Genomic DNA, 27669 nt, shown 5'->3' on the forward strand with positions numbered 1-27669 from the left:
AGTAGAATAAGCAAATGTCGTAGATACGTGATTGATGTAACCGGTCTGGATCCGCTCTCTTTGGGGGAGTTAGGGGGTCCAGTGCTTTGGCGAGTTCGGTGCTTCTGGACGTGCCAGGACGATGGAAATTGGTATGCGTGTCAGGGACCTGCTCAAATTGACTCGATAAAGTGGTTTTCCCCAATTCGACCATTTGAGGGACTGAAGGGAGAGGAAAAAAGTAGAAAAAATGAGGAATTTTTAACTTACGAGTGGGTGATCGGATCTTAATGAGTTTTGATAATTAGAAGGATCTCGAGTCTCAGAGCTCTTATTTTAAATCCCGACCGGCATTAAGCCTCTGATTTTTCTTTTAAATCATTCTATTGATTCTTAGTATTTTGCTAGAGCTCATGCCATATGAGCTCTTGGCTCTTCCGACCTCGTCACAAGTGCTATATGAGCTCTTAGCTCTTGTTCTTTCTTTCAGAGGTGAACGAGGCAAGTTAATTTGACAGGGCCCATCCTTTAATTATAATTAGTTTAAAACAAAAAATTACACAAAAGTAAGTTTTTCAAAGAAAATTAAAGCGCTCCATTAAACAAAAAGGAAAACTACCACAAATCAACCGTCAATAAATAAATGAAACCCAAAACGAATTGAAATTGCAATAAATAACTGAGTCACTCTTAAAACGAGCAGAAATTAACGTGAAGAGGGCTGAAGCCCCTCATGCCTTCTGAACACCAGCACCGATAAATCGCTGTGTAGCACGTAAATTTGGGCATTTGTAGCACTTTCGAACTGACTGTGGTGGCAACCCTGATTGGAAAACTGTTTGAGTCTGCCGATTCATTTCTTGCAAGTAGAAAAATGATTCTACCTGCAAGTAGAAGTAGAGAAATTAAATGTTGAATCTAAGAATATTGTTTTTAGTTGATAAATTGCTAATAGTGTCCTAGAGCCCTATCTATCAGGAATTTATCATTTCCTTTGTTTAAATATTGTGACAAATTATAACAAGCAGTTTTTAGAGAATTTTTATTATTATTTATTTCAAGAATAATTATTTTATTGTAAATTAAGCTGCTGCTTGTTTTACTTTACTGCAGAGTTTAGAAAGGCATTATACTCTTTCGGGAGGATGGGGAACAACATAATTATAACGAAGTGCTACTTGTACTCTTTGATAACTTTTACAGTTTGTCAACTTCATTAAAAAATTGATAAACCTGCCCCAATAGTATGAATCTCTATTGTGCCCATGGCTGCAGCTGAAGAGATGCATAGCACATTCTCAGTATATCTAAATGGATTGGCTACTGGAGATATTCGAGCAGCCGAAGCGTATCTGATACGTTGTTCTCTGTACGAGTAACCGATGATTCAGTACACTTGTCGCTTGTCATATAGGTTTACTAGTAAAAGATTAAGTCAAAACGTTGATTTGCATACAAATCGGCCTGGCCGATGCCCATACAGCTCTTTGGACGTCAAATAATCCCCGGGCTCTTTTCCAGCCTGTGCGTGTTTTGAAATTCTTCATCCAAGACCAGCTCAATTGCTAGATTAGGGAGCACCCCTACCCAGTTCCTATCGCTTCGCCGAATCATAAATATTGTCTGAACTTTTCTGAATGTTTTGAACATTTTTTTATGTTTGTTTCTGAGCGAAGATTACACAAATTAAGATTCCAATTTTTTTTCCACCTCTGATCTCGCTTGGGATGAAATGGAGTAGGCTACTAAGTGATAGAATCTTTGATCCCGATGCCATTTTTGCTCTCTCTCGATTTGAATTAGTAGGGAATAACCATTCAACCACAAAATATTGCTGAAATTTAAATTTTAGATATCCCCCCTCTCTTTCCCCCCAAAAAGGGGTTCTGCACAGGCGATTTCAATCGATTTTAGATATTTTAATCAGCAAGTTTTGGAACATCTTGCATTGGTGGGCGATACTGCACAAAATTAAGATTATGATTCACCCCCTTCCCTTCTCGTTTAGGTAGAAAATATGGTACTAAATCGTGAAATATTTCGATTCTAATGTTATTTTCAGTCTTCTTGGCTCTAAATTAATAGGATACGATTTTTCAATCCTGGAAATATTGCAGAAATTAAAATTCGAGATCCTTCCTTTTCCCCGCTTCCTGGAAAAATTGGTATTTCTGGACGGATGATTTTGGCTGATTTGGATGATATGTTGTTAGGACAATTTTTCTGAATATTTTGGTGCCCAATAAGATTTCTGTTAAACAAATGCCGAGGTTTACCCTTTTTTTCGTAGTTTTGCTGGGCTATCTTATCAGAAACCGTTCTTGCTTTTGTACCCCTCTATAGCTAATGCATACAGCGTACTTGTATACAAGGGGACAATCCCTCTAAGGTTTGTTCAAAGGACCCTCTAGGAATACTCGAGCAAAGATGAACGAAGTTTGTTGGCCAATAAGTCACTCTTGTTAGTTCATCTTCCACTTCTCTTTTTGGAGATCTATATAACACTTTCATTCGAAAGATCAGGGGCGTTGTTTGGGTAGGGGGTAGTTGTCCCCAATAGTGCGGAGAAAAAAAAATCCTTGTATATCCCATGTCTCTAGACTATCCATTATGCCCCCCCCCAAAAAAAAAGAAAAATGCTGGAGATTCGCACCTGCTAAAGATCTGGACTATATGTAAGGGCCCATAAACAAGAACTTGAAGTAGGGGATCTTCTAGACTTCAATAACATATACAGTAAAAACAAAATAGGGTGAAATTTCCAAGTTCTGATTGGTAGGGGAGGGGCATATTTCCTAAAACTCTATTCCTATATACTTGCCTGATATGCACCTATGCTGACAATCTCACCTGGTAAATTGTGCATACCGATGCCGTATTTAGAGACGTATTGATAATAGAACATGAACTGCAAGTTTCATCTGTCACTAAGAACAAATGTAATCGCCGCGTATTTACTACTTTCGAATAGTTGTCCATTTTGTTTTTATGATTCCATGTGACACTTGAGACAAATCCGGCATAGGAATTATGAAACCTGTTTTATTTTTCATTTAAAATCTTTTTCGGTATCTCGAAAAAACAAAATATATGAGCTATTGTAGTCGCAATGATGTCCATGTCCATGTCACAGTTGATCCATATCTTGGGAAATAGCAGTACAAGTTTAGCGCCTATGGACAAAAAAGAGAAGAAAGACTACTTCTTGTCTATGACATTCTTTAGTTTATAGCTTAGTTATGAAGAATATGTTAAAATTTGAATTCCAGCTATATTATTTGAATGTGAAATGTCATTTTAAATATAATTTCTTTTTTTATTTTGTCCGGTTTGTTTTCGAATAATGACCCTGCGGTTTACTTAACTATGTATATTTTGTTGATGGGATAATCAATTGAAATCCCAACTGGGTTTCCAACAGTTCGTGGTAACGAATTGTAAGTAAGAAGCGATGTGGCTCAATAGTAACCGAAACTCTAAAAAACATAGTCTTGGTAACAATGGATACAGCAAAAGAATCGAATCTTGATGCTTATTCAGAATATATATAAGTTATCAAGCTTTTAATGTTACCCGTCAAAAGTTTCGAGCCTGTAAAAATTTGCCCAAGTTTTGTTAAAGGGTAGATCACTCCCAAAACATCAAGTGATCTCAATGAAAATCATACCAACAGATTTAGTATATCAGACCTTTCTGTTTAGGTTTCAAGCTCCTATGTCAAAAATGTGGAATTTTGGATTCTTTGCCCGAAGAGAACAGGGATGCGTGTTTCTTTATTATTGTTTTTTCCAATTTTCCAATTTCTTTTGGAATTCTGCATTCTGAAGAAGCAAGATTACGGACGTGTGTTTCTTCAATTTTTTCCCCAAGGTTTATAGTGTCGAACCAGTTATTCAAGAAGCTCGGGAGGGGCCCATGCTCATATTCCCCAGATTTTTCCGGTCATAATTTTGAGATAGCCATTTTGTTCAGTATAGTCGAAAGATCTAATGACTATCTCTTTGAGGATGACTTGACCCCCGACGGCCGCCGGGAGAAAGGGTAGAAACTATGAACTTTGTCCATTGTTTACATGTAGTATTGGCTATTGGGAAGCATACAGACATTTTCAGAGGGGAGGGAATTTTCTGGCCAGGGGGTTACGTGGGAGGATCTTTCCACGGAGCAATATTTTTGTAGGGGAAGATATTTTCCATGGAAGGGGGAGGGGTTGGATTTCCCGACATTATTTGGAAAATGGTCAGAAGTTAAATTGAAAAAAAAAAATTTTCAACTGAAAGTAAGAAGCAACATTAAAATTTAAAACACGCATAAATTATTGCGTATATGAGGAGGTTGCTCCCTCACGCTAAAGTGTGCATTCTTGTTCCAATTATTTAACAATGACTCGTGAAACACAAGGAACCTTTAACTAGGTTAATAATTTTTTTTAAGAGTCCAAAAATTTTTTTTTAGCCTGAAGAGCGCGGTATTGAGGAGGGGAAACCCCTTCATGTACGCAGTAATTTCTATTTGTTTAAGTTTTACTGTTGTTCCTCACTTTCATTTGATTTTTTTGTACTTATAACTTGAAAGAATCGAGGATTTGTTATGAATCCTCTTCGATCGCTCATCGATTGCTTTTGAACCCTCACCAATACTCAAATGTCAAAATGTTTTAGCAGGGGCTTTGTTTATGCCAATATATCTTCTTTTTTTTAAACACCCAAGAGTTTCTTGGGATTAACGACCGAATTTATTTGGATGAAGGGTAGCTTACCTATTTACGGACATAAAACCCATTACTCTTTCTGCTACCATTACTACTATCAAAAACATTTTCATGCAAAGGAGCATCATTTGCGTTTTACTGAAAATGATTTGTATTTCGAGCAGTGTATTTTTTATTTGTAATAACATCAGCAACAATACAACAACAAACAAGAGCTAAGAGCTCATATGGTACTTGTGACGAGGTCAGAAGAGCCAAAAGCCAAGAGCTCATATGGCATGAGCTATAGAATAATTCTAAGAATCAATAGATTGATTTAAAAGAAAATTCAGAGGCTTAATGCCGGTCGGGATTTAACATAAGAGCTCTGAGACACGAGTTCCTTCTAAATATCAAAATTAATTAAGATCCGATAACCCATTCGCAAGTTCAAAAATACCTCATTTTTTCTAATTTTGCCTCTCCCTTCAGCCCCCCAGATGGTCGAATCGGGGAAAATGACTTTATCAAGTCAATTTGTGCAGGTCCCTGACACGCCTACCAATTTTTCATCGTGCTAATACCTCCAGAAGCACCGAACTCGCCAAAGCCCTGAACCCCGCCCCCTAAATCCCCCAAAGAGAGCGGATACGGTCCAGTTACGTCAATCATGTATCTACGACAATTGCTTATTATACCGACCAAATTTCATCCCGATCTCTCCACTTTAAGCTTTTTCCAAGATTTCTGGTTTCCCCCCTCCAACTCCCACAATGTCACCAGAACTGGTCGGGATTTAAAATAAAAGCTCTGAGACATGAATTCCTTCTAAATATCAAATTTCATGGAGATCCGGTCATCCGTTCGTAAGTTAAACATACCTCAATTTTTCTAATTTTCTCCTCTCCCTTCAGTCCCCCAAATGGTCGAATCGGGGAAAACAACTTTATCAAGTCAATTTGAGCCGAATTAATACTTAATTTTTCATACTCAATTAATTTTTCTGAATTAATACCCCCCCCCCCCCCCTCAACTCCTCCAAAAAGAGTGGATTCAGTCCGGTTATGTCAATCACGTATCAAGGACTGGTGCTGATTCTTCCCACCAAGTTTCATCCCGATCTCTCCATTCTAAGCGTTTTCCAAGATTTTCCGTTTCCCCCTCCAACTCCCCTCAATATAAACGGATACGGTCGGAATTTAAATAAAATCTGTGAGACACGAGGTCCTTCTAAATATCAAATTTCATTAAGATCCGATCACCCATTCGTAAGTTAAAAATTACCTCTTTTTTCAGTTTTTCCTCTCCCTCAAGCCCCCAGATCGTCGAATCGGGGAAACGACTGTTATGAAGTCAATTTGTGCAGGTTCCTGACATGCTTACCAATTTTCATCGTCCTAGCACCTCCAGAAGCACCTAACTCGCCAAAGCAGTGGAAATCCCCCTCCCAAAGAGAGCAGATCCGTTCCAATTATGTCGAGCACGCATCTGGAACTTCTGCTTATCCTTCCCATCAAGTTTCAACCCGGTCTCTCCACTCTAAGCGTTTTCCAAGATTTCCGGTTTCTTCGAAGATTCCTGTTTCCCCTCCAACCGACTGTGTTCCCGGATCCAATTTGAATTAAAAATGGAATATCTGACACGTAAGATCCATCTGTATATCAAGTTTCATTAAGATCCGATCACCCATTCGTTAGAAAAAGATACCTCAATTTTCACGATTTCCAAGATTTCCGGTCTCCCCCTCCAACTCCCCCAATGTCACTGGATCTGGTCGGGATTTAAAATGAAAGCTCTGAAGCACAGTATCCTTCTAAATATCAAATTTCATGAAGATCTGGTCACCCGTTCGTAAGTTACAAATACCTCATTTTTCTAATTTTTCCGAGTTACCCCCCCCCCCCCAACTCCCCAAAAAAGAGAGTGGATCCAGTCTTGTTATGGTAGTCATGTATCTTGGACTTGTGCTTATCCTTCCCAACAAGTTTCATCCTGATCTCTCCACAGCGGAGTGGATCCGTTCCGGTTATGTCAGTCATGTATCTAGGACTTGTGCTTAATTTTCTCACCAAGTTTCATCCCAATCCTTCCACTCCAAGCTTTTTCCAAGACCCTCCAATCTGGAAGTGCCTTATCTGGAAGCTTATCTGGCTTAGCTTTCAAGCTTATCTGGAAGTGCCTAAACTAGCTAAACCGGGACAGACAGACAGACAGAGAGACCGACAGACCGACAGAATTTGCGACCGCCATATATCACTTGGTGCCATAAAAAAGTACCATATAAATTTTATCTCACTGTTAATTAAGGCGTATAAATAAGGTTGTTGGTACCTAACCCTTTCTTCTTTCCCAAAATCTACAAACGGCATGGATAGTATTTGTATTTTATTCAAAATGGTGTGGTTCATTTCTCAAAGCATCAGTACCGGCAACAACAACAATTACAAAAAAACGAAAAAAGGTCACCTTAATAACCAAAATTGCTGAAAAAAAACTAACGAAAGTAGACTGGTTGACAAATGTATAATGATATTCATTCGTGGAAATCTCAGCAATCTTTGATTTATTAATGTTGATTTTTTTATTTCAATAAAAAAAATTAATTATTATTTTTTTTTGTAATATAGAAAATATTTATAAAATTAACTGTTTTAGAAAATAATTCGTCCTTTTTTTCCTAGTAAAGTGCAAATGACGCTCTGGCCTTTAGACGGCTTGTTTGTATGTGTTAAGATCTATCTTTTCCATATGCCATATAAATTGTGAACCTATCAAACAAAAAAAAAAATCAAACTATCAAACATCAATCAAACAAAAAAGAAAAAAAAGTTCCATTTTTGGGCATCAAAAGACAATGCAGCCGAAATTACTTTCAAATTTACTTTTTCTATCGGGGTCTACCGGACCAAGAAACTTATGAATGTCATTTTATAGCTAATTGACGAGATGAAATATAAGGAGCATCTGAAACACGTATATTATACCCCTACATCTCCTCCTAAATAAAATATTTGAGTCTCCACAGCCTCCAAACACTCCGAGAGTTTCAGGTCAATCTCTATCTGTCGTTCTTTAGTTGACTGAATAAACCGTGGATACATTGCTCCTCTCAATTTGACTTTGTCTTTCTTCCATAGTTAAACTTCGAGAAAATATGTTATTGTGATTGTGATAACCTGGGTCCAAATGTTTTTTGTTCTACACCACTACTGAACTGGGAGTTTTTCCAGTCCATCGGAACTCATAGTATCAAAAATTTCAAATAGACTGGAGACCAAACTTCTAGACCCTTACTCTCTGATCCTTTCCCCAAGTAAAAATTTCAGATTCTCTTTTTCCCTCCAAAAAACTGTGAAAGTTTCAATTGTATCCCAGAACACGAATTTTCTTCGATTACATGAGTTGAATACAAACAATTTCGCCGCCGCTCTCCTCTGCTCCTTCTCCACAAGTAAAGTTTGAGGTCCATTTAGCCCTCAAAAACTCCCTGAAGATTTCACCTTGATACTTTTAAGCCATTCCAATATATTATAAATACGCTATTTGATAAGCTCGCACCATATATTACCGTTTGGTATGCCTTGCTACTAAGACGTGAATGAAGTTAATTCCCAAGAGGAATCATAGTACTAAACATTTAGCTGAACCGGACACAAACATTTTTAGCTGCTACCAGTCCCTGACACAAAGTTTGACGTCTCTGCCCCTCCCGCTTTTCTTCAGCTTCACTACTTGAAAGTTTCAGTTTCACCTCAGATCTATTTACAAGGTGTAGAAGATATGGTATTTTGATATCCTGGATACATATAGGTCTTTTGATTTACTTATATCCTCTCTTCCAAGTTATAATATGGAATTCTGCTACTCCCTCCTTCCAAACACTGCTCGAAAGTCTTAACTTGATAAGCCGAACCGTCCAAGACACATTACAGACGTGCTATTTTTATAACCTGGGAAAGCTTCTTTTGAATTACCTTGCTATTTAAACGTGTCACTATTATAAGCCCCATTGGAGCTTGTAGTGCAAAAACGTTTTGGTGGATCTGATTAAAGAAACTTTTTAAGCCCTTCCCCCTTCCCTAAAGCAAAAATGTTCCTAAGGTTTTGTAGATGCGCCATCTAAGTAGCCAGGAGTGTCCTTGATTTATCTCGCTACACAACCGTCTATGAATTATAAGTCCCTTAGGAGTTTATTTTGCAAAAGCGTTACTGTGTGGAAGTACTCAAGTACTGATTTTTTACTTACAGTAAATAACACGCACAACACTTCTTTAATGTCCGTTTCCTTTCCAAGTAGACAAGATAAGCAAGATTCTGAAGAGAAATCGACCGCTTTTCAGAAAAACCAACAGTTTTCATGAAAGAAAGCAACTGGAATTTTACTTTAGTTAAGATATAAAAAGAAAAGAATTTACAACGGACATTCATTACAGCTTCATCATGACTTAATTTCTTACTTGCTCCTTTCAACAGCAGAAGCTTTTCAAACATACCATCTCCGAGCATGTTTCTTTTTGGAGTAAAAATTCCACCACCTACCAAAAACAGTCGTTCTGCAGGTGTAGACAAAGGAATGATACAGTTGTACTTCCTGAAAACTTTCATTACCCTTTGGTACACTTTGAGCACAGATAGTTCCTTTCGCCTCTCATTCAAATATGACTAAACCTCCACCTTCACAGAATTGGTTTCATGGCCACGGTTGCCAGAATTATCACGAGTAGTTTCTTCATCACTAAGATCAAACTATTCATCTCCAGACAATAAGCTACCTCTATAAGCCTCATATATACTTCTGAAATATTCGACCTTTTTCGCTTCGTCCACCAAGAGTTCAACCGCTACATACTTCTGGTTATCAGGAAACCACTTCAATTTGAAGAAAGGATAACTTGCCATGGCAATAAGATAGTCTTTTGCATTAAGAACTCTCTCATCCAGGATCGTGAGGAATCTTTTTTCGAGACCCACAAGTAGAGCATGTACCAAAGGCTGGCACACTTTCGCCAAATCTTTTAGCTTTTTGAGGTTTATTTCAACCGATTTAAATGTGGGATAAAAAGCACCGAAGTAGCATTTTCCCTCCCCCTGGAGAATGTCCAATGCCACTATTACCGGCTCCATAATTTTCATGTATTCTTCAAAAATTTCAATATCACGAGATGTTAGCCTTGTTTTTTGCAAAGCATCACATACGTCAGCAAGCTTTCCAATTTTTTGACAATCCATCAAAACTTTGACACTGTCACTTCGAGTTCCACCTGGTTACCACAGGTCATATAAGCTGTTTGTCATATACCTCTTCCACCGCATTAGCAGCTTTTGAACTCTTATTCACGGCAGCCCAGAGAGCAATAGACTTCGAAAAAGCGGTGTGGTACTGCCTCTTATATGCAACATCGCAGAGGGCTTTATCAGCATCGGTGGATACAAGCAGGTTAAGTGTGTGGCTGACACACCTGAAGCGTGGAGGAAGTTGGAAATACTCAGGGTCATCATGAGAATCAAGTGTCTCTCCAATGTTTGTAAAAGAGAATGAGCCATTCTGGCCTACTTCACCTTCATTTTGTTCATCACTGACTTGAACATCCTCATCGGAAACCATTGGATATTCCCTGAATGCCTTACTAAAGTTAGAGGCGTTATCAGTCAGAACCCATCGTACCTTTTTATCAGCTGCAATTTCGTACCTGGCAAATACGCCATTCAGTTGTTCAGTAATTCTGTCACGAGTGTGTGAGCCCTTGAACTGGGAACAAGCAAGGGCATAAGATTTCTATTTCAAATCCTCATTGAGCAAGTGTGCAGTCATTCCCAAGTAGCTTTTGCTGTTGGCAGACCAAATATCTGTTGTCAAAGACATGTAGTCGCTGAGTTCAAAATCAAGAACCATATCTTTCTGTACTTTAACAAACTTAGCTTCAATTTGCATAGCTAAAGCTTTTCTTCCTGGAACCTTTGCATAAGCTGCAAGACCTGTTATCAGATTTTCGAACGACGGCTTCTGAACAGTGTACAGGGGTCGCATCTCATCCACAATACAGTCCAGTACCTAATAATTCACTTTTGACTGTGCCAGTCTAAATGGTCTTGCAGCAAAGAAATCTCCCTTAACTTTTTTAGAAGGTGAGCTATAATCAGGGCCAGTATTATCTTCTTTATCTTCAGCTTTAGACTATCCCAAAAGTGAGCCTACAAGTTCATAAGCCTCTGTGCTATTTGCTATTTGCTCTTTGATCTTGTTCAGCTCAGCAAACTTCTAGTAAACAATAGGGTGGGCAAACTCACCTCGAGATATTTGTGGAAATGCGTTGTTGCATCCATGTGACCCTTCAGAATTTTGTTTGGGCAGTTTTTGCATGTGCCAGATACTGCACCATCCTTCTAAATTTTCCCATTTATCACAAAAAACTTCCCATTCAATATATATGGTAGTTCCGCCATGATAGCGTCCTTTTTTGAAATTTGGCGCCGGGCCAGGAGCTGCAATTCTCAAAGACTAAAATCCATTTATCCACTAAAAATTAAATAAAAAAAACAAGTTTTTTCAACTGAAAGTAAGGAGTGACATCAAAACTTAAAACGCACAGAAATTACTTCGTATATGAAAGAGGCTGCTTCCTCATCAACGCCCCGCTCTTTACGCTAAAGTTTGACTCTTTCTCTCAATTCTTCTTTCTAAAACAGTAAAAAACTTTAGCGTAAAGAGCGGGGCGTTGATGAGGAAGCAGCCTCTTTCATATACGAAGTAATTTCTGTGCGTTTTAAGTTTTGATGTCACTCCTTACTTTCAGTTGAAAAAACTTGTTTTTTTTATTTAATTTCTGAACGTTTTTGAATCAATGCATGTTTTGATTTTGGCTCTCCACAGAGGAATAATCAAAACGAAATTTGCATATTTTTTTTTTTTTTGGCTCAATGGCTTTCTCATAATATTGATCGAATGATTTTGAGAAAAAAAGAGCGGGGAACGAAGCCTAGTTGCCCCCTGATTTTTTGGTTAATTAAAAAGGCAACTAGAACTTTTAATTTTTTACGAATCTTTTTATTGGTAAAAGATTTACGTAACTTATAAATTAGCTTACGTAAAGAACTTTTGTATTCTCATGTTTTTATTACATATATGAGGGATTCGCCCCATCGTCAGTACCTCGCTCTTTACACTAAAGCTTAAATTTTATCCCAATTCATTAAGAATGACCCCCTGAATCACAAAAGCCGTAGAATAAGTAGTTGAAATTACCGAAAATACTTTAGCGTAAAGAAGAGGTATTAGAAGGAGGTGAGCCCCTCATATGGGTAATAATTTCTGTTTGTTTTAAGTTTTATTGCTGTTCCTTACTTCCAGCTGAAAAAGCTTTTTCACTTTTATTTTTTAATTGTTTTTTTTTTAAATAATGCTAGTAAATCCTGCTCTCCCTTCATGGAAATTTTCTTCTCCCATTAGAAATTCTCGAAGGAAAGTTCCCCCAGCATATCCCCCTCTTCTCAACCCCTCCCCCAAGCCAAAAAAATCCTCCTGAAAACGCCTGTATACTTCCCAATAACCATTACTATATGTAAGCATAGGTCAAAGTTTGTAACTTGTTGCCCCTCCCACGGGGACTGTGGGGGAGTAACTCTTCCCCAAAGACATAGTTATAAGGTTTTTTGACTACGCTGAATAAAATCGCTATCTCAGAATTTTGATCCGTTGACTTTGGGAAAATAATTAGCGTGGGAGGGGGCCTAGGTGCCCTCCAATTTTTTTAGTCACTTAAAAAGGGCACTAGAACTTTTCATTTCCGTTAGAATGAGCCCTCTTGCAACATTCTAGGACAACTGGGTCGATACGATCACCCCTGGGGAAAAAAAACAAACAAAAAAACAAAAAAACAAAAAAACAAATAAACACGCATCCGTGATCTGCCTTCTGGCAAAAAATGCAAAATTCCACATTTTTGTAGATAGGAGCTCGAAACTTCTACAGTAGGGTTCTCTAATACGCTGAATCTGATGGTGTGATTTTCGTTAAGATTCTATGACTTTTAGGGGGCGTTTCCCCCTATTTTCAAAAATAACGCAAATTTTCTCAGGCTCGTAACTTTTGATGGGTAAGACTAAACTTGATGAAACTTATATATTTAAAACCAGCTTTAAAATGCGATTCTTTTGATGTATCTAGTGGTATCAAAATTCCATTTTTTAGAGTTTTGGTTACTATTGAGCCGGGTCGCTCCTTACTACAGTTCGTTACCACGAACTGTTTGATATATAGGCAGTTCATTTCGTCGCATTGCCCTGCGCCATGCCGGTATAATTTTCCTGTGCCATGAAGAAAGTACTTGAGTACTTAAGTACCCTTAAGTACTTCAATTTTCTACTTAAGTATAAGTATTAAGTACTTAAGAAACTTTTTACTTAAGTAGAGTAGAAGTACTCAGATTTTTTACTTAAGTAATTACTTAAGTACTTTTACTTAAGTAATTCCCAACACTGGTTCCCAATGTATTGCTGACATGCTATGTCAAGGAATTGTATGCACATGGTATCTTTCGATTTACCTTTGCCTCTTTCCCCCCTCCAATGGACTTGCTCCCTTCTCTTTCGCAATACTCCCTCTAAGTTTCAACTGGATCCCTTAAGCCATTCCCGAGATATTGTAAATAATGTGAAGAGTGCATTGTGGATAGCATCTTTTGATTTGTTCGGGCATGCATCTCGTTCCCAGAATATGCTCTTGATACACTCTGGGAATTTGGTCCTGGTGAATGATCCGTAAGAGCTCACTCAAAACACAGGAAAACTAATCAGGACATTGTTTCCCCATTTCCAAATACCGTAACCGTGTCCTAATACCTCCCGCATTCCCTGTTCCCAACAGGATGAAAGGTTTTCTTAGCCCAGAGCGTGATTACAGAAAATATGTTTCTAATCGGACACCTGGGATCAATTATATCTCCTTTTTTCATTACAAAACCCACATGTGAAAAATGAGCAACTTTAATAGTTTACTGCTGTTGCCCCAAGGGAACGGGGGAGAGTCTCGTCATCCCTGGAGGCATATTTGCTGAACCTTTCGGCTATGCTGAGTACAATGACAATCTCAAAATTTTAATTGTATATCTTATGGAATCTGTCAGAAAAGCATGGGAGGGCGGATGGACGCCCTCTAATCACCTTTAAAATCGTATAAAGGGCACTAGAACGCCCAGCCTCAATCGCAAGAGCTCTGTCTACATTTTATAACCCCTCCCTCTCCCATACAAAGTGAAGAAAAAAACAGTGCATACGAGCAAGTTTGCACTTTACTTTACCAGTGGTACTTTTAGGTGTGTCTAAATTTTTGGATTAATTTTGTCTGTTTGTTCTTATGGCTCTGTGCATTTTCACTTTATTGTTTTAGTTGAAGACCCTCCAGATATTACTCATAATATTGGTGTGACTCGCCGGAATACAGCAGCTGATAGATTGGGCCACTATGGACAAATTGGTATGGTTGTAAACACTAATGGTAAGCAGTTCAGTTTTGACACATATTTCATCTAATTTTTAAACTGATCTAAAGGTTAAGTTGACTAAGACGTAATTTTGTGCCGTAATTTAATATGTTAAAATTTTTGATTTCTAAGTTTAAAATTGCAATATTTATTATTTTTCCACCAATTTTGCTCAACAATTAATTGTAGCCCATCATTGTCTGTATTGTATATCTTGGAAATTGTCAGTCGGATATCAAGAGGTCGTATCTGCATAATTCAACATTTCCGGAAGATCAAAAATTAAATTTCACAACTTTTTATATCCCCTCCGATAACCATAAAAATAATAATAAATAAATGAATTCGTTTTTGTTCTACGGTAGTTAGAGGGGAAATAAAAAGTTGTGTCGTTGTTTTTTTTTTTTTGCTCTTCTGAAAATTTACAATTATGGATATACGACCTTCTCCGACTTGCTAAATGTATTTTTAAGAGAAATGGCTGCCTGTTCATTTTTCTTCTTTGAAATCAATATGCAACTGCCAGAGGCAAAGAATTCCTCGAAAACGGGGGTAATGGTAAACTTCCGTTGAACTTCTAAAAGACTTCAACGTGTATCTACATCGAAATCGTGGTCTGCTTTCTGCTGAGTAGATACGTATTTAATTAAGAGCTTTTAGTGTCAAAATTGCCTTTGCAGTTCTAAAGTTTCTGCGATTTTCTGCAACTATTTGATGATGTACCATCGAATACATTGTTCGCAAAAATTCTTGCTACTTATTCAATCTTGCTGTTATTTACATCTCTTTCCAGATTCGAACTTCTGGGGGGGGGGGGGTGAGCAAAGAAGATAGTTGAGAAGAATTTTATTTGCCGATAAAACAAATGATTGTTCTTCTTAAGTATGGCTTTTGGTTTTAGGGTATGATTCTCGCTTAGGGTGTGAGAGGTCTCAGGTTGGAGTCCTGGGCCACCCCAATTTTTACAAATTAGAAATAATCGCTTCCCCGATTCGACCATCTGGGGGGGGGGGTGGAAGGACGGTTTATTCGGGAAAATAAAAAAAAAATGAGGCATTTTTAACTTGCGAACGGGTTATCGGATCTTAGTGGAATTTTATATTTAGAAGGACCTCGTGTCTCAGAGCTCTTATTTTAAATCCAAACCGGATCCAGTGACATTGGGGGGGGGGTGAGCTAGAGGGGGATAAATATATAGAAGTACTCTTCTGAGGCTTGTAGCCTTTGGTGGTTAATATTAAATGTAATGAGAATTATATACTTGGAATCCGCATAAAAACTGAATTCTTATTAATTGTTATAGAATAACATTTTTGAGTCGCTCCTTAATTACAGTTTGGCACTATGAACTGTTTGATAAAACTTGTTTGGCTAACGTCCTATATTTAATTAATTCTCTTAATTTAATTTTTAAAAATAATTTAATTATAATTTAATGACTCTTTCTCTCAACTCTGCTTTTTAAAATAGTAAAAAACTTTAGCGTAAAGAGCGGGGCGTTGATGAGGAAGCAGCCCCTTTCACATGCGAAGTAATTTCTGTTCGTTTTAAGTTTTAATGTCGCTCCTTACTTTCTGCTAAAAAAAAATTGTTTTTTTTTAATTTAATTTCTGAACGTTTTTGAATCAATGCATGTTTTGATTTTGGCTCTCCACAGTGGAATAATTAACACGAAATTTGCAAGTTAATTTTTTTTTTGTACTCCCACAGGCCCTTCCCACGGGGACTGTGGGGGAATAAGTCATCCCCAAAGACATAGTTATAAATTTTTTTGACTACGCTGAATAAAATGGCTATCTCAGAATTTTGATCTGGTGACTTTGGGAAAATAATTAGCGTGGGAGGGGGCCTAGGTGCCCTCTAATTTTTTGGTCACTTAAAAAGGAACTAGAACTTTTCATTTCCGTTAGAATGAGACCTCTCGCAAGATTCTAGGACCACTGGGTCGATACGATCACCTCTGGAAAAAAAAACAAATAACACGCATCCGTGATCTGCCTTCTGGTAAAAAAAAAAAATACAAAATTCCACATTTTTGTAGATAGGAGCTTGAAAATTCTACAACAGGGTACTCTGATACGCTGAATCTGATGGTGTGATTTTCGTTAAGATTCTGTGACTTTTGGGGATTGTTTTCCCCTATTTTCTAAAATAGAGCAAATTTTGTCAGGCTTGTAACTTTTGAGGGTAAGACTAAACTTGATTAAACTTATATATTTAAAATCAGCATTCAAATGCGATTCTTTTGATGTAGCTATTGATATCAAAATTCCATTTTTTATAGTTTTTGTTACTATTGAGCCGGGTCGCTCCTTACTACAGTTCGTTACCACGAACTGTTTGAAAAAGTGCATTTTTGAAGACAAATCCTGACTAATGCGAGTTATAAGTTTCACCTTCCTTGGACTTTTCCTTCATAGAGCAAATTCTAACACAATTTCTATTTGATGTGTCGGATGGGTTCAAGTTCAGAGGTTAAGAGTCTTTGGGGTGTCTAAGCTTACCCTTGAAATTTTAGTTTGATGGAATCATCCTTTCCCTGCTGTTCAGAAACCATCACAAGTCATACTTAATAATACGGCTGGGAGTAAATATCCCCTACTAAGAGTGTAACTAATAGTTATAAAAAAAGAACACAGTCTTGATCAATTGATAATCATAGAACTTCATAAAAGACACCATCAAACTTACTAATTACACAAAGGCTAGAGGTTAGCATTCAATTTTGCATATTAAAATCGAATTTTCAAGTTTATAATTGACTCCTACCCGACAAAACATATTTTGAATTCCAAATCTAGCGGATAATATAAAGCTTAACTTTTAAAAATAAGAAAAGAATAACAGAATATGTTCAGCCGGACAGTGCTCGACCGTCTGAAATCAAAACGCATTAAGTTTTTTGGTTTTGAATTAGGTTTACCAAGTAAATGTTTGTCAGGCCTAGAGGCTTATTACTGATTTTGGTTAGTTTTTTTTTCTCTGTAGTGGGACCTTTTTTCTGTGGTAACTTAGCTTTTTTTGCTACAATCTCTTCTTATTTTTACAATATATTACACACTTTTAATGCTCAGAGTAAATATATATATATATATATATATATATATATATATATATATATATATATATATATATATATATATATATATATATATATATATATATATATATATATATATATATATATATATATATATATATATTAAATATATATATATATATATATATATATATAAATATATATATTAAATATATATATATATATATATATATATATATATATATATATATATATATATATAAATGTATATATATATATATATATATATATATAAATATATATATATATATATATATATATATATATATATATATATATATATATATATATATATATATATATATATATATACATGAAACCAAATTCAATTTTGTAAAAAATACCCTACCGGTGCTGCCAAAATACCATATGGCTTTGATTGCGTTTAGTTGGACATTGCATGAGGTGGGGAGACCAACCCTCCTTGCTCGTTTTAGGCCCCCTATCATTCATAATAAGGGGAATATTTTATTCAAGATTAAAAAAAAAATCAAGAAAATTCTAATCCGGTAAAGCTAATTAGAAGCACTTCAAAACGAGGAAACTGTCTCCCCAAGTCAAAACTGTCCCCCAAAACAATTTACATTTGTAGCCAGTTTTGTCAGTCGTTTACTTTATTAAGTTAATTTCTTTGGAAAATTATCAGTTCATTTCTAACATCACACGATTGCATCCTTTGCTATCCTAGCATCCTTTTACAATCTCGCATTATTAGCTCCACACATATTATTTTGGCAAATTGGATGGCAACTTGAGTCTTATAATTTCATTATTGTGTTGCGGAGCAACACTATTGCTTTCGCAGCTTTTCTTCCTTCGGACCAATGGCATGTAGCTCCCAGTGGTATGGGATGCAAACCTAAAATTTTTTCTGAGTATGTTAATCGTGAAACGGGGCAGAAAAGTTTCTGTGATGTTTATAAAGTTTCTCAAAGTTATCCAGAAAAAAACGATCATCATAACCATGTACATCACGTTGTACGTACATCATACTGTGCATGGCACCTAAACAAATCTATTCTAGCTGGAAAAAGTAACGTTTTTCAGAAAAATTTTGTATCGTATTGAAGCAGAAAATTAAATTAGCTCTTGGAGAACCTCGGAGAACAATATTCTGCATCTCTTCTAAATTTCTTGGAAATAATTATGGAATGGGTGATCTCGAATGCGAATTTCAATTTTTGGGTTGTTTCCTGACATTTTTGATCAGATACTCCATAGTATTTTAATCGAGTAATACCATGAGAAATCCACGAGATGACATGAACTTTGTCATACAAAATTACTTCGTTCACTTAGAAATAAATTCCAAAGTTGTCATGACGCATCAAATTTCTTATATCCTAGAGGAAACTTTTTATTCTAGACAAGGAAGTTTTTTTTTGCGGATAAACAGATCTCTAAGAATTATAGCGTACATTGGTTTTCCAGATATAAAATTCATTCATGGGACTTTATCTATTTAAAAGCTTTGATTTTGTGAATTTCCTACGTTATGTCTAAATAAAATTTCCTAGGTTCAAAGCTAAACTTTTTAGAAATCAAATAACTTTAAATACAGGTAGAACTCTATAATATCTTTTTGAAAACCTATCTCTCATAAATTTTAGGGAAATGATACCTAAAATTCTGATTTCGAAAGACAGAAGTTCCGATTCTTTTATATTTTTCAAAATCTTATGTTTATTATATTTTAGACGGTTAACACAATGAAAAGTATGCAAGGCATGCTTTCTTATGTGAACCGTACACCAATAAACAACAGTTTCCACAAAGAATCGTCTTACGAAAGTTCACTAACCACAGTAACTAATACACAGTCAAAATACAGATAAAAACAAAAACAATACGGACATAGACATGGCTGAGGAGTGGGAGTTGTGGAGTCGGAGCAATTATGTTTAAAGTTCTAGAAGGCAGAGTCAAAGTTGGAGTTGGTATATTGAAAATGTCTGGAGTAGGAGTTACTCGTTGGTGGTAAAGACTCCACAGTCGTAGATATAAAACTTGACGGTTACTTCGTACACACAGAACTTATTTCATAAATTATCTAATTGCGCTTTGACCTTACAAATAATAACCTACAATAATCCTACCGCATCTGCAACCGTGATATGGGAGCATGCGGATTTATTACCCGCGACATGATTTAGACTTCGCTGAAATTTAGACCTAAAAATCTAAAGCGAATGAATTTTTTTTTTAGCTAATATTTGTGTTTTGATGGACAAATAAAAGTTATTCTTAGCTATTTGTGTTCCTAGAGAAAAATTGTCATACCTCTCAAAATTGCACGCTGAGAAAGCACGATTAGAGATTTTGAACGCTCCTTTTCCAGCGTTTCCAGTTAATGAATTACTTGATTTCTGCTTTGACCGTTAATGATAGCGAAAATAAATAAACGAAATAGGACAATTTCGCTAGCAAGATAATCTCGCTCTCAGGTAAAGTGTTCACTTCTCGATTAGAATAAAACTGAAATTTATGTTGCTAAACAACCGATGGTCGTGCGGAGTCACCTCATACACCTTTCGAAAGAGCAGATAACAGAGGATCTCCAAAATTTTAGTCACTTACAAAAAAAAGATAATGTCGGTCAGAGGTTGCAAACTGTCGGAAATAAGAACCAAGGAGTATAATAAGTTTATAGAGGAAATCATAACCAAATAAGAGGGAACAGAAGGACCCCGAAACTTTGAAAAAACACCTTTCTTAAAATTTTCATCGAAAAATACCCTTTTTGGTATTTACATCTTGAAAATGTGAAAAGCAACAAAGTTGCCCCTCCCCCTACATTTTCGCCATTGATAGAGGACGCCCTTGATGTAGTTGGCCAGAAAACATGGCAGACATTTATAGTTGTAAAAATGGTGAGAGTAATGCTTTGCTAACAAATCTTAGAAGAAGAGTGTCAACGCAATAAATCTAAACGTAAAATCACTTAAAATAATTAATAAGATTCGAAATCAATTCTGGCGCCAAGTAGTTGAGTAACTTCTACACTAAGATTCTCGCAGGTTAAATTACTATTTCACCGTTTTGCATATTGAATGTGTTTTGTAGTCCCATTCCAAATTTAATTGAAGCTTTGGCGTCAAGTTCTGATTTTTTCCAGAGGGGACTGAGTCTAATAATTTTGATAGAAACAGATAAGAACACACTAAAATTAAATATTTACAAACTTTTTATTTTTGAGTCTTTTCGGAGGGGAGCTCTTCCCAGGCAGCATTTCGAGGATGGCTCTAGGATTATCCACCTTCACCCCACCCAAAGTTGGTACCTATGCTGAAAGGGTTAGTAATAAAAGATAGTCATAAAAAAAATTACAAGTTTTAAAATAAAAAACAAAATTTCAATAAGAAGTTAATTAACCCATAAAAAAAAAGTTAGTTTGAGAATTATAGTGAAAATGTAGTTGGAACTTACAATTTAAATTTGTATTTGAAAAATATAATTGCAATACGTCTTATGATATGTGAAGACATATATTAAATTATTTTCCAAACTATTTAGGTCACCCCTACTCTCCCAGCAAGAAAGTACAAGTAAAAACATAGAGTTAGTCGCCTAACGAGCCCACCAATAATTTTTGATAAATTGAGTCAATTTCCTCAATAGTTGTTGATTAATGCGCGCTATTTCATTTTTCGAAGTTTTGTTTTTGAATTTGTATATGCATTTCTCTGAATTATATTTATTAATCAATAAAATGCTCTGTCAAAAAATTTCTTGGACCACACAACCTTTCCATTTATCCATCGAATGGAAACGTAGAAGTATATTAATAATGACAAAAACTTTTGATTCAGAAAGTTGACAAAATAGACTTGAAAGAAAGCCCGAATAGGTACTTGTCTGTTATAGCACCTATGTTATGGCACCTATCAAACAGTTCGTGGTAACGAACTGTAGTAAGGAGCGACCCGGCTCAATAGTAACCAAAACTAAAAAAAAATGGAATTTTGATACCAATAGCCACATCAAAAGAATCGCATTTTAATGCTGATTTTAAATATATAAGCTTCATCAAGTTTAGTCTTACCCATCAAAAGTTACGAGCCTGAGAAAATTATATTAATATATATTATAATATATAATATATATTAATAATTATATTAATTTATAAAAAATTATAAATATAAGAAAATAAAAAGTTACGATGCCTTATTTTAGAAAATAGGGCGAAAACCCCCTAAAAGTCATAGAATCTCACCATCAGATTCAGCGTATCAGAGAACCCTATTGTAGAATTTTCAAGCTCCTATCTACAAAAATGTGGAATTTTGTATTTTTTTGCCAGAAGGCAGATCACGGATGCGTGTTTATTTATTTTTTTTTTCCAGGGGTGATCGTATCGACCCAGTGGTCCTAGAATGTTGCAAGAGGGCTCATTCTACTGGAAATGAAAAGTCCTAGTGCCCTTTTTAAGTGACCAAAAAAATTCGAGGGCACCTAGGCCCCCTCCCACGCTAATTATTTTCCCAAAGTCACCAGATCAAAATTCTGAGAAAGCCATTTTATTCAGCGTAGTAAAAAAAAACTTATAACTATGTCTTTGGGGACGACTTACTCCCCTACAGTCCCCGTGGGAGGGGCCACAAGTTACAAACTTTGACAAGGGCTTACATATAGTAATGGTTATTTGGAAGTGTATAGACGTTTTCAGGGGGGATTTTTAGGTTGGAGGGGGGTTGAGAAGAGGGGATATGTTGGGGGAACTTTCCTTGGAGGAATTTGTCATGGGGGAAGAAAATTTTCATGAAGGAAGCGCAGGATTATCAAGCATTATTAAAAAAAATACAATGAAAAAATAAATATGAAAAAGTTTTTTCAACTGGAAGTAAGGAGAAGCATTAAAATTTAAAACGAACAGAAATTATTACGCATATGATGGGCTCACCTCCTCATAATACCTCACTCTTTTTAAAGCTAAAGTATTTTTAGTAATTTCGACTATTTATTCTACGGCTTTTGTGATTCAGGGGTCGTTCTTAAGAAATTGGAACAAAATTTAAGCTTTAGTGTAAAAAGCGAGGTTCTGACGAGGGGGTGAACCCCTTCGTATACGTAATAAAAACATGAGAATACAGAAGTTCGCTACGTAAGCTAATTTGTAAGTTACGTATATCTTTTACTAATAAAAACATTCTTAAAAAAAATAAAAGTTCTAGTTGCCTTTTTAAGTAACCTCCTCCCTTGCTTTCTCAAAACCATTCAATCAAAACTATGAGAAAGCCATTTAGCAAAAAAAAAAAAAAAAAAAATGCAAATTTCGTTTTAATTATTCATCCGCGGAGAGCCAAAATCAAACATGCATTGATTCAAAAACGTTCAGAAATTAAATTAAAAATAAACTAGTGTTTTGAACGGAAAGTAAGGAGCGACATTAAAACTTAAAACGAACAGAAATTACTTCGTATATGAAAGGAGATGCTTCCTCATCAACGCCCCGCTCTTTACGCTAAAGTTTTTTACTGTTATAAAAAGTAGAGTTAAGAGAAAGAGTCAAACTTTAGCGTAAAGAGCGGGGCGTTGATGAGGAAGCATCTTCTTTCATATAAGAAGTAATTTCTGTTCGTTTTAAGTTTTAATGTCGCTCCTTACTTTCCGTTAAAAAAAACTTGTTTTTTTTATTTAATCAATTTTCATAGGACCGTTTGGGACTGAAAATTGATTAACATTTACGACTGTTGCAATTTTTAGTGGCACTATTGTTCAGTTAAAGATATATTTCGCTTTACTTGGGAAAGCCCGTATTTAAAAGATGCCTGCTCAAATTTAGGATGTCAAGTTATTTGGGCTCACACTGTTTCCCTCGTTTTTGCCGTTTTGTTTGTTTTAAAATGTGAACTATTTAGAATTAGTTTAACTCTTTTAAGCTTTCACTGTTTTACCTCTTATAAATTTTGCTTTTACCCTGTTAATTAAGTTTGAGTGGATAATGTGTGTTGGATTTCCATTTTGTTCCTTGTCTTTGTTTCTTGCGAAATTTGGCAAAAAGTTGAACGAGGAAAGCTTTCCTTTTTTTTGAATTCTGCATCAATCAAGTTTCACAAAGAAAACGGACTTCATTTTGTTTTACATAGATGTTTTTTTGTTACGCAGAAGTTGAATGAGGAAAACTTTTTTTTTTAATTCTTGAACAATCAAATTCAAATTTTCATTTTTTTTTTAATTTTTTTTTTTTTTTTTTGTACTGAATCTGTCGTGACGGGAAATTTCGGATATGAGAGGAAATTACTTTAGAAAAAGCAATACTTAAACTTTTAGCAAAATCGATGTCGTTTAAAATTACTAGGAAACAAGTAGACATGAATGACGATACCCCTTCATGACTCGAGTCTTCTTTTAATCACGATCGCACTCGCTTCAGGAGTTTTTCGATGGACCAAAAACCTTTTCTTTCTACTGCTGTAATCGCAGTCCAAAAAATATCTCCAGAATCGGAAGTGACACCTTTGTTTACTTGAGTTCGTTTCTGGTAAGAAATAATTCTCATGAGCAATTCTTTTCGTCCATCATAAAGCGGTGGAGGCCAATGGGAAAATAGAACTTGACTTAGAGGCAAGTGAGTTTTAGGAAACACAGAAAGCAAGTGAATTAGAGAAAACGTAGAAAACTGGTGAAGTCCTTAAAACGTAATTGAAGTTTTGGTAAGAATAATAAGAATCTTGAGATCTTGGAGGGGACTGGGTCCATAGACCCATCACCTATACTTACTTGTTTATAGTGCAACAGCCCCCTGATTCCTCGTCTAAACAGTAGTCTTCTTGGATTCATCTGTTCGTATTCCATCATGTGGTAACCTAATTGCACAAAATTGTTTCGATCTGTGTTTGTCTGTGTATGCCTTTTTTTCTGTGTGCATACGTGATATAAATAGGTGTGTATCTATCTTTTTATTACTTTTTTGTTATGAAAGAAGATTACAGCAAAGACAAATTAGGCACTTGCTCGCGGGGGCAGAGTCTTCATGCCAGCGTTTAGAAATTAAAACAAAACCAATTTAGAAATGTTATACTATTATAGACTTGAGCAGACTGCTGAAATCATCTTTAGTCGCTTATGACTTCTCTGTCCAAATTTGTTTTTGGCCACTATCATCATCATGAAATATACCTAGTCTCTGACGACATACTACCAAACGATGGTTATGGTTGTTTATTTTCTTCTATAATTTTTATTAAAAATCCACCGAAGTTTTGTACAAATAATAATTTATTTTTTCGAAAATAATAATGAAAACATTTAAATGCCTATCCTTATAGTCAGAACACAAATTAAATAAACTTTCAAATATATATATATATATATATATATATATATATATATATATATATATATATATATATATGTATATATATGTATATATATATATATATATATATATATATATATATATATATATATATATATATATTTAAAACCACTTTCCTCTGATTAGTGAAAATTAGTGTCAAACGATCACTTTTGTCCGTTCAAAGTTCTTTTCACAATCCTTCTGATTCTAATTTAGCACTCCTGGTACAGTTTCTAAAACCCACTAAATACGTGCATGCGAATTGACAGTGGTTAAGCGCACTGGTCTAAAATAGGGCTACTTGTCTATTCCATTTTTAAAATAACCATGACTCGAATGGACCATATTCGCCACCCTCTGTTATCCTTGCTATGTGTGTCCATCAGAAGGGTTTATTTGATCTCAATTGAGTGTCATAGGGATCATCATCGTTGGCTTTTGTTGCGTCACTAAAGTGTCCAAGAAGGTGTCCTACACGTCAAGGGGCCTTGGTACCGGAGATCTAGTTTTTACTGTCATTTTACGTACTAATCAATTAAATTGCTAAAAAAAAATTAGAGATTGCGCTTCAGTGCCAGCTTCCCTCGACTAGACTTGAAATCATCCAAGTAATTGTTTTCGATCTTGCTATTCTCGAAATGATTGAGCAATCAAGTTTTATTTGAAAAATTCTTCAGCCAGTTGTTATTTCCTTTTATGATTAAATAAAAAAAAACATGTTTTTTTTTTAACTGAAAGTAAGGAGCGACATTAAATCTTAAAACGAACAGAAGTTACTCCGTATATGAAAGGGGCTATTCCCTCCTCAACACCCCGCTCTTTACGCTGAAGTTTGACTCTTTCTCTTAACTCTACTTTTTATGGCACATGATATCTACCAAGTGACATATAGCGATCGCAAATTCTGTCGGTCTGTCTGTCTGTCCCGGTTTTGCTACTTTAGGCACTTCCAGGTAAGCTAGGACGATGAAATTTGGCAGGCGTATCAGGAACCAGAACAGATTAAATTAGAAATTGTCGTTTACCCAATTTGACCATCTAGGGGGAGGGAGTGGGGAGACTCCCTCCCCACTCCCTCCAGAAAAAATGAGGTATTTTTAACTTACAAACGGGTGATCGGATTTGAATGAAATTTGATGTTTGGAAGGATGTTGTGTCTCAGAGCTCTTATTTTAAATCCCGACCGAATCTGGTGACATTGCGGGGAGTTGGGGGGGGGTAACCTAAAATTTTGTAAAACGCTTAGAGTGGGGGGATCGGGATGTAACTTGGTGGGAAAAATAATCACACGTCCTAGATACGTGATTTACATAACCGGAACGGATCTGCTCTCCTTGGGGGAGTTGGGGAGGAGGAGGAGGAGTAATTTGGAAAAATTAGAAAAAAGAAGTATTTTATCATGTCTCAGAGCTCTTATTTTAAATCCCGACTGGATCCGGTAACATTGTGGGGAGTTGGGCGGGACCTAAGATCTTGGAAAACGCTGAGAGTAGAGGGATCGGGATGAAACTTGGCGGGAAAAATACTCACAAGTCCTAAATACATGATTGACATAACCGGAAAGGATCCGCTCTCTTAGGGGGAGTTGGGGGGGGGGGGGGGTTAATTCTGAAAAATTAGAAAAAATGAGGTATTTTTTTACGAAGGAGTGATCAGATCTTAATGAAATTTCATATTTAGAAGGGCCTCGTAACTCAGATCTGTTATTTTAAATCCCGACCGGATCTGGCGACATTGGGGGGAGTTGGGGGGAACCAAAAATCTTGGAAAACGCTTAGACTGGAGGGATCGGGATTAAACTTGATGGGAAAAATAAACACAAATCCTATATACGTTATTGACATAGCTGGAATGGATCCGCTCTCTTTGGGGTTGGGGAGGAAAGGGTTAATTCAAAAAATTTGAAAAAATGAGGTATTTTTAACTTACCAAGGAGTGATTGAATCTTAATTAAGTTTCATATTTAGGAGGAGCTCGTAATTCAGATCTCTTATTTTAAATCCCGACCGGATCCAGTGTCATTGGGGGGGGGGGGGGCGGAAATCTTGAAAAACGCTTAAAGCGGACAGATCAGGATGAAACTTGGTGGGAAGAATAAGCTGAAGTCCAAGGTATGTGACGGAAATAACCGGACTGGATTTGCTCTCTTTGGTGGAGTTGGGAGGGGGGGTAATTCGGAAAAATTAGAAAAAATGAGGTGTTTGTAACTTACGAACGGGTGATAAGGTCTTAATGAAATTTGATCTTTAGAAGGATCTTGTGCTTTAGAACTCTCATTTTAAATCTCGACAAGATCCGGTGACATTGGAGGGAGCTGAAGGGGGAAACCGGAAATCTTGGAAAACGCTTAGAGTGAAGAGATTGGGATGAAACTTGATGGGAAGAATAAGCACAAGTTATAGATAGTGATTGACATAATTGGAACGTATCCGTTCTCTTTAGGGAAGCTGGGGGTTGTTAATTTGGACAAATTAGAAACATTGAGGTATTTTAACCTAAGAACGTGTGACCGGATCTTAATGAAATTTGATATTTAGAAGAAACTAATGTCTCAGAGCTTTTATTTCAAATCCCGGCCAGATCTGTTGACATTGGATGGAGTTGGAAGGGGAAACCGGGAATCTCGGAAAACGCTTATAAATGTCGTAGATACGTGATTGACGTAACCGGACTGGATCCGCTCTCTTTGGGAGAGTTAGGGGGTGGGGTTCAGTGCTTTGGTGAGTTTGGTGCTTCTGGACGTGCTAGGACGATGAAAATTGGTAGGTGTGTCAGGGAGCTGCACAATAGTCGTTTCCCCCGATTTGACCATCTGGGGGGCTGAAGGGAGAGGAAAATGAGAAAAACTGAGGTATTTTTAACTTATAAGTGGGTGATCGGATCTTAATGAATTTTAATATTTAGAAGGACCTCGTGACTCAGAGCTCTTATTTTAAATCCCGACCGGCATTGAGCCTCTGATTCTTCTTTTAAAGCAATCTATTGATTCTTGGAATTTTGCCAGAGCTCATACCATAGGAGCTCTTGGTTATTGGCTACTCAGACCTTGTCACAAGTGTCTTATGAGCTCTTAGCTCTTGTTAAAACAGTAAAAGACTTCAGCGTAAAAAGCGGGGTGTTG

General features: G+C 36.3%; 1 protein-coding gene across 1 annotated transcript in view; it reads left to right on the forward strand.

The window, feature by feature from the left end:
- Positions 1-27669, forward strand: part of LOC136036111 (disco-interacting protein 2 homolog A-like) — a 255860-nt gene that overhangs the window by 79208 nt on the left and 148983 nt on the right. The window contains exon 8 of the mRNA XM_065718124.1: positions 14055-14162. Within this exon, the coding sequence (XP_065574196.1) occupies positions 14055-14162 (108 nt within the window). The remainder of the gene's footprint in view (positions 1-14054; positions 14163-27669) is intronic.

Source organism: Artemia franciscana, chromosome 15, assembly GCF_032884065.1.
Source record: "Artemia franciscana chromosome 15, ASM3288406v1, whole genome shotgun sequence".
Classification (NCBI taxonomy): domain Eukaryota; kingdom Metazoa; phylum Arthropoda; class Branchiopoda; order Anostraca; family Artemiidae; genus Artemia; species Artemia franciscana.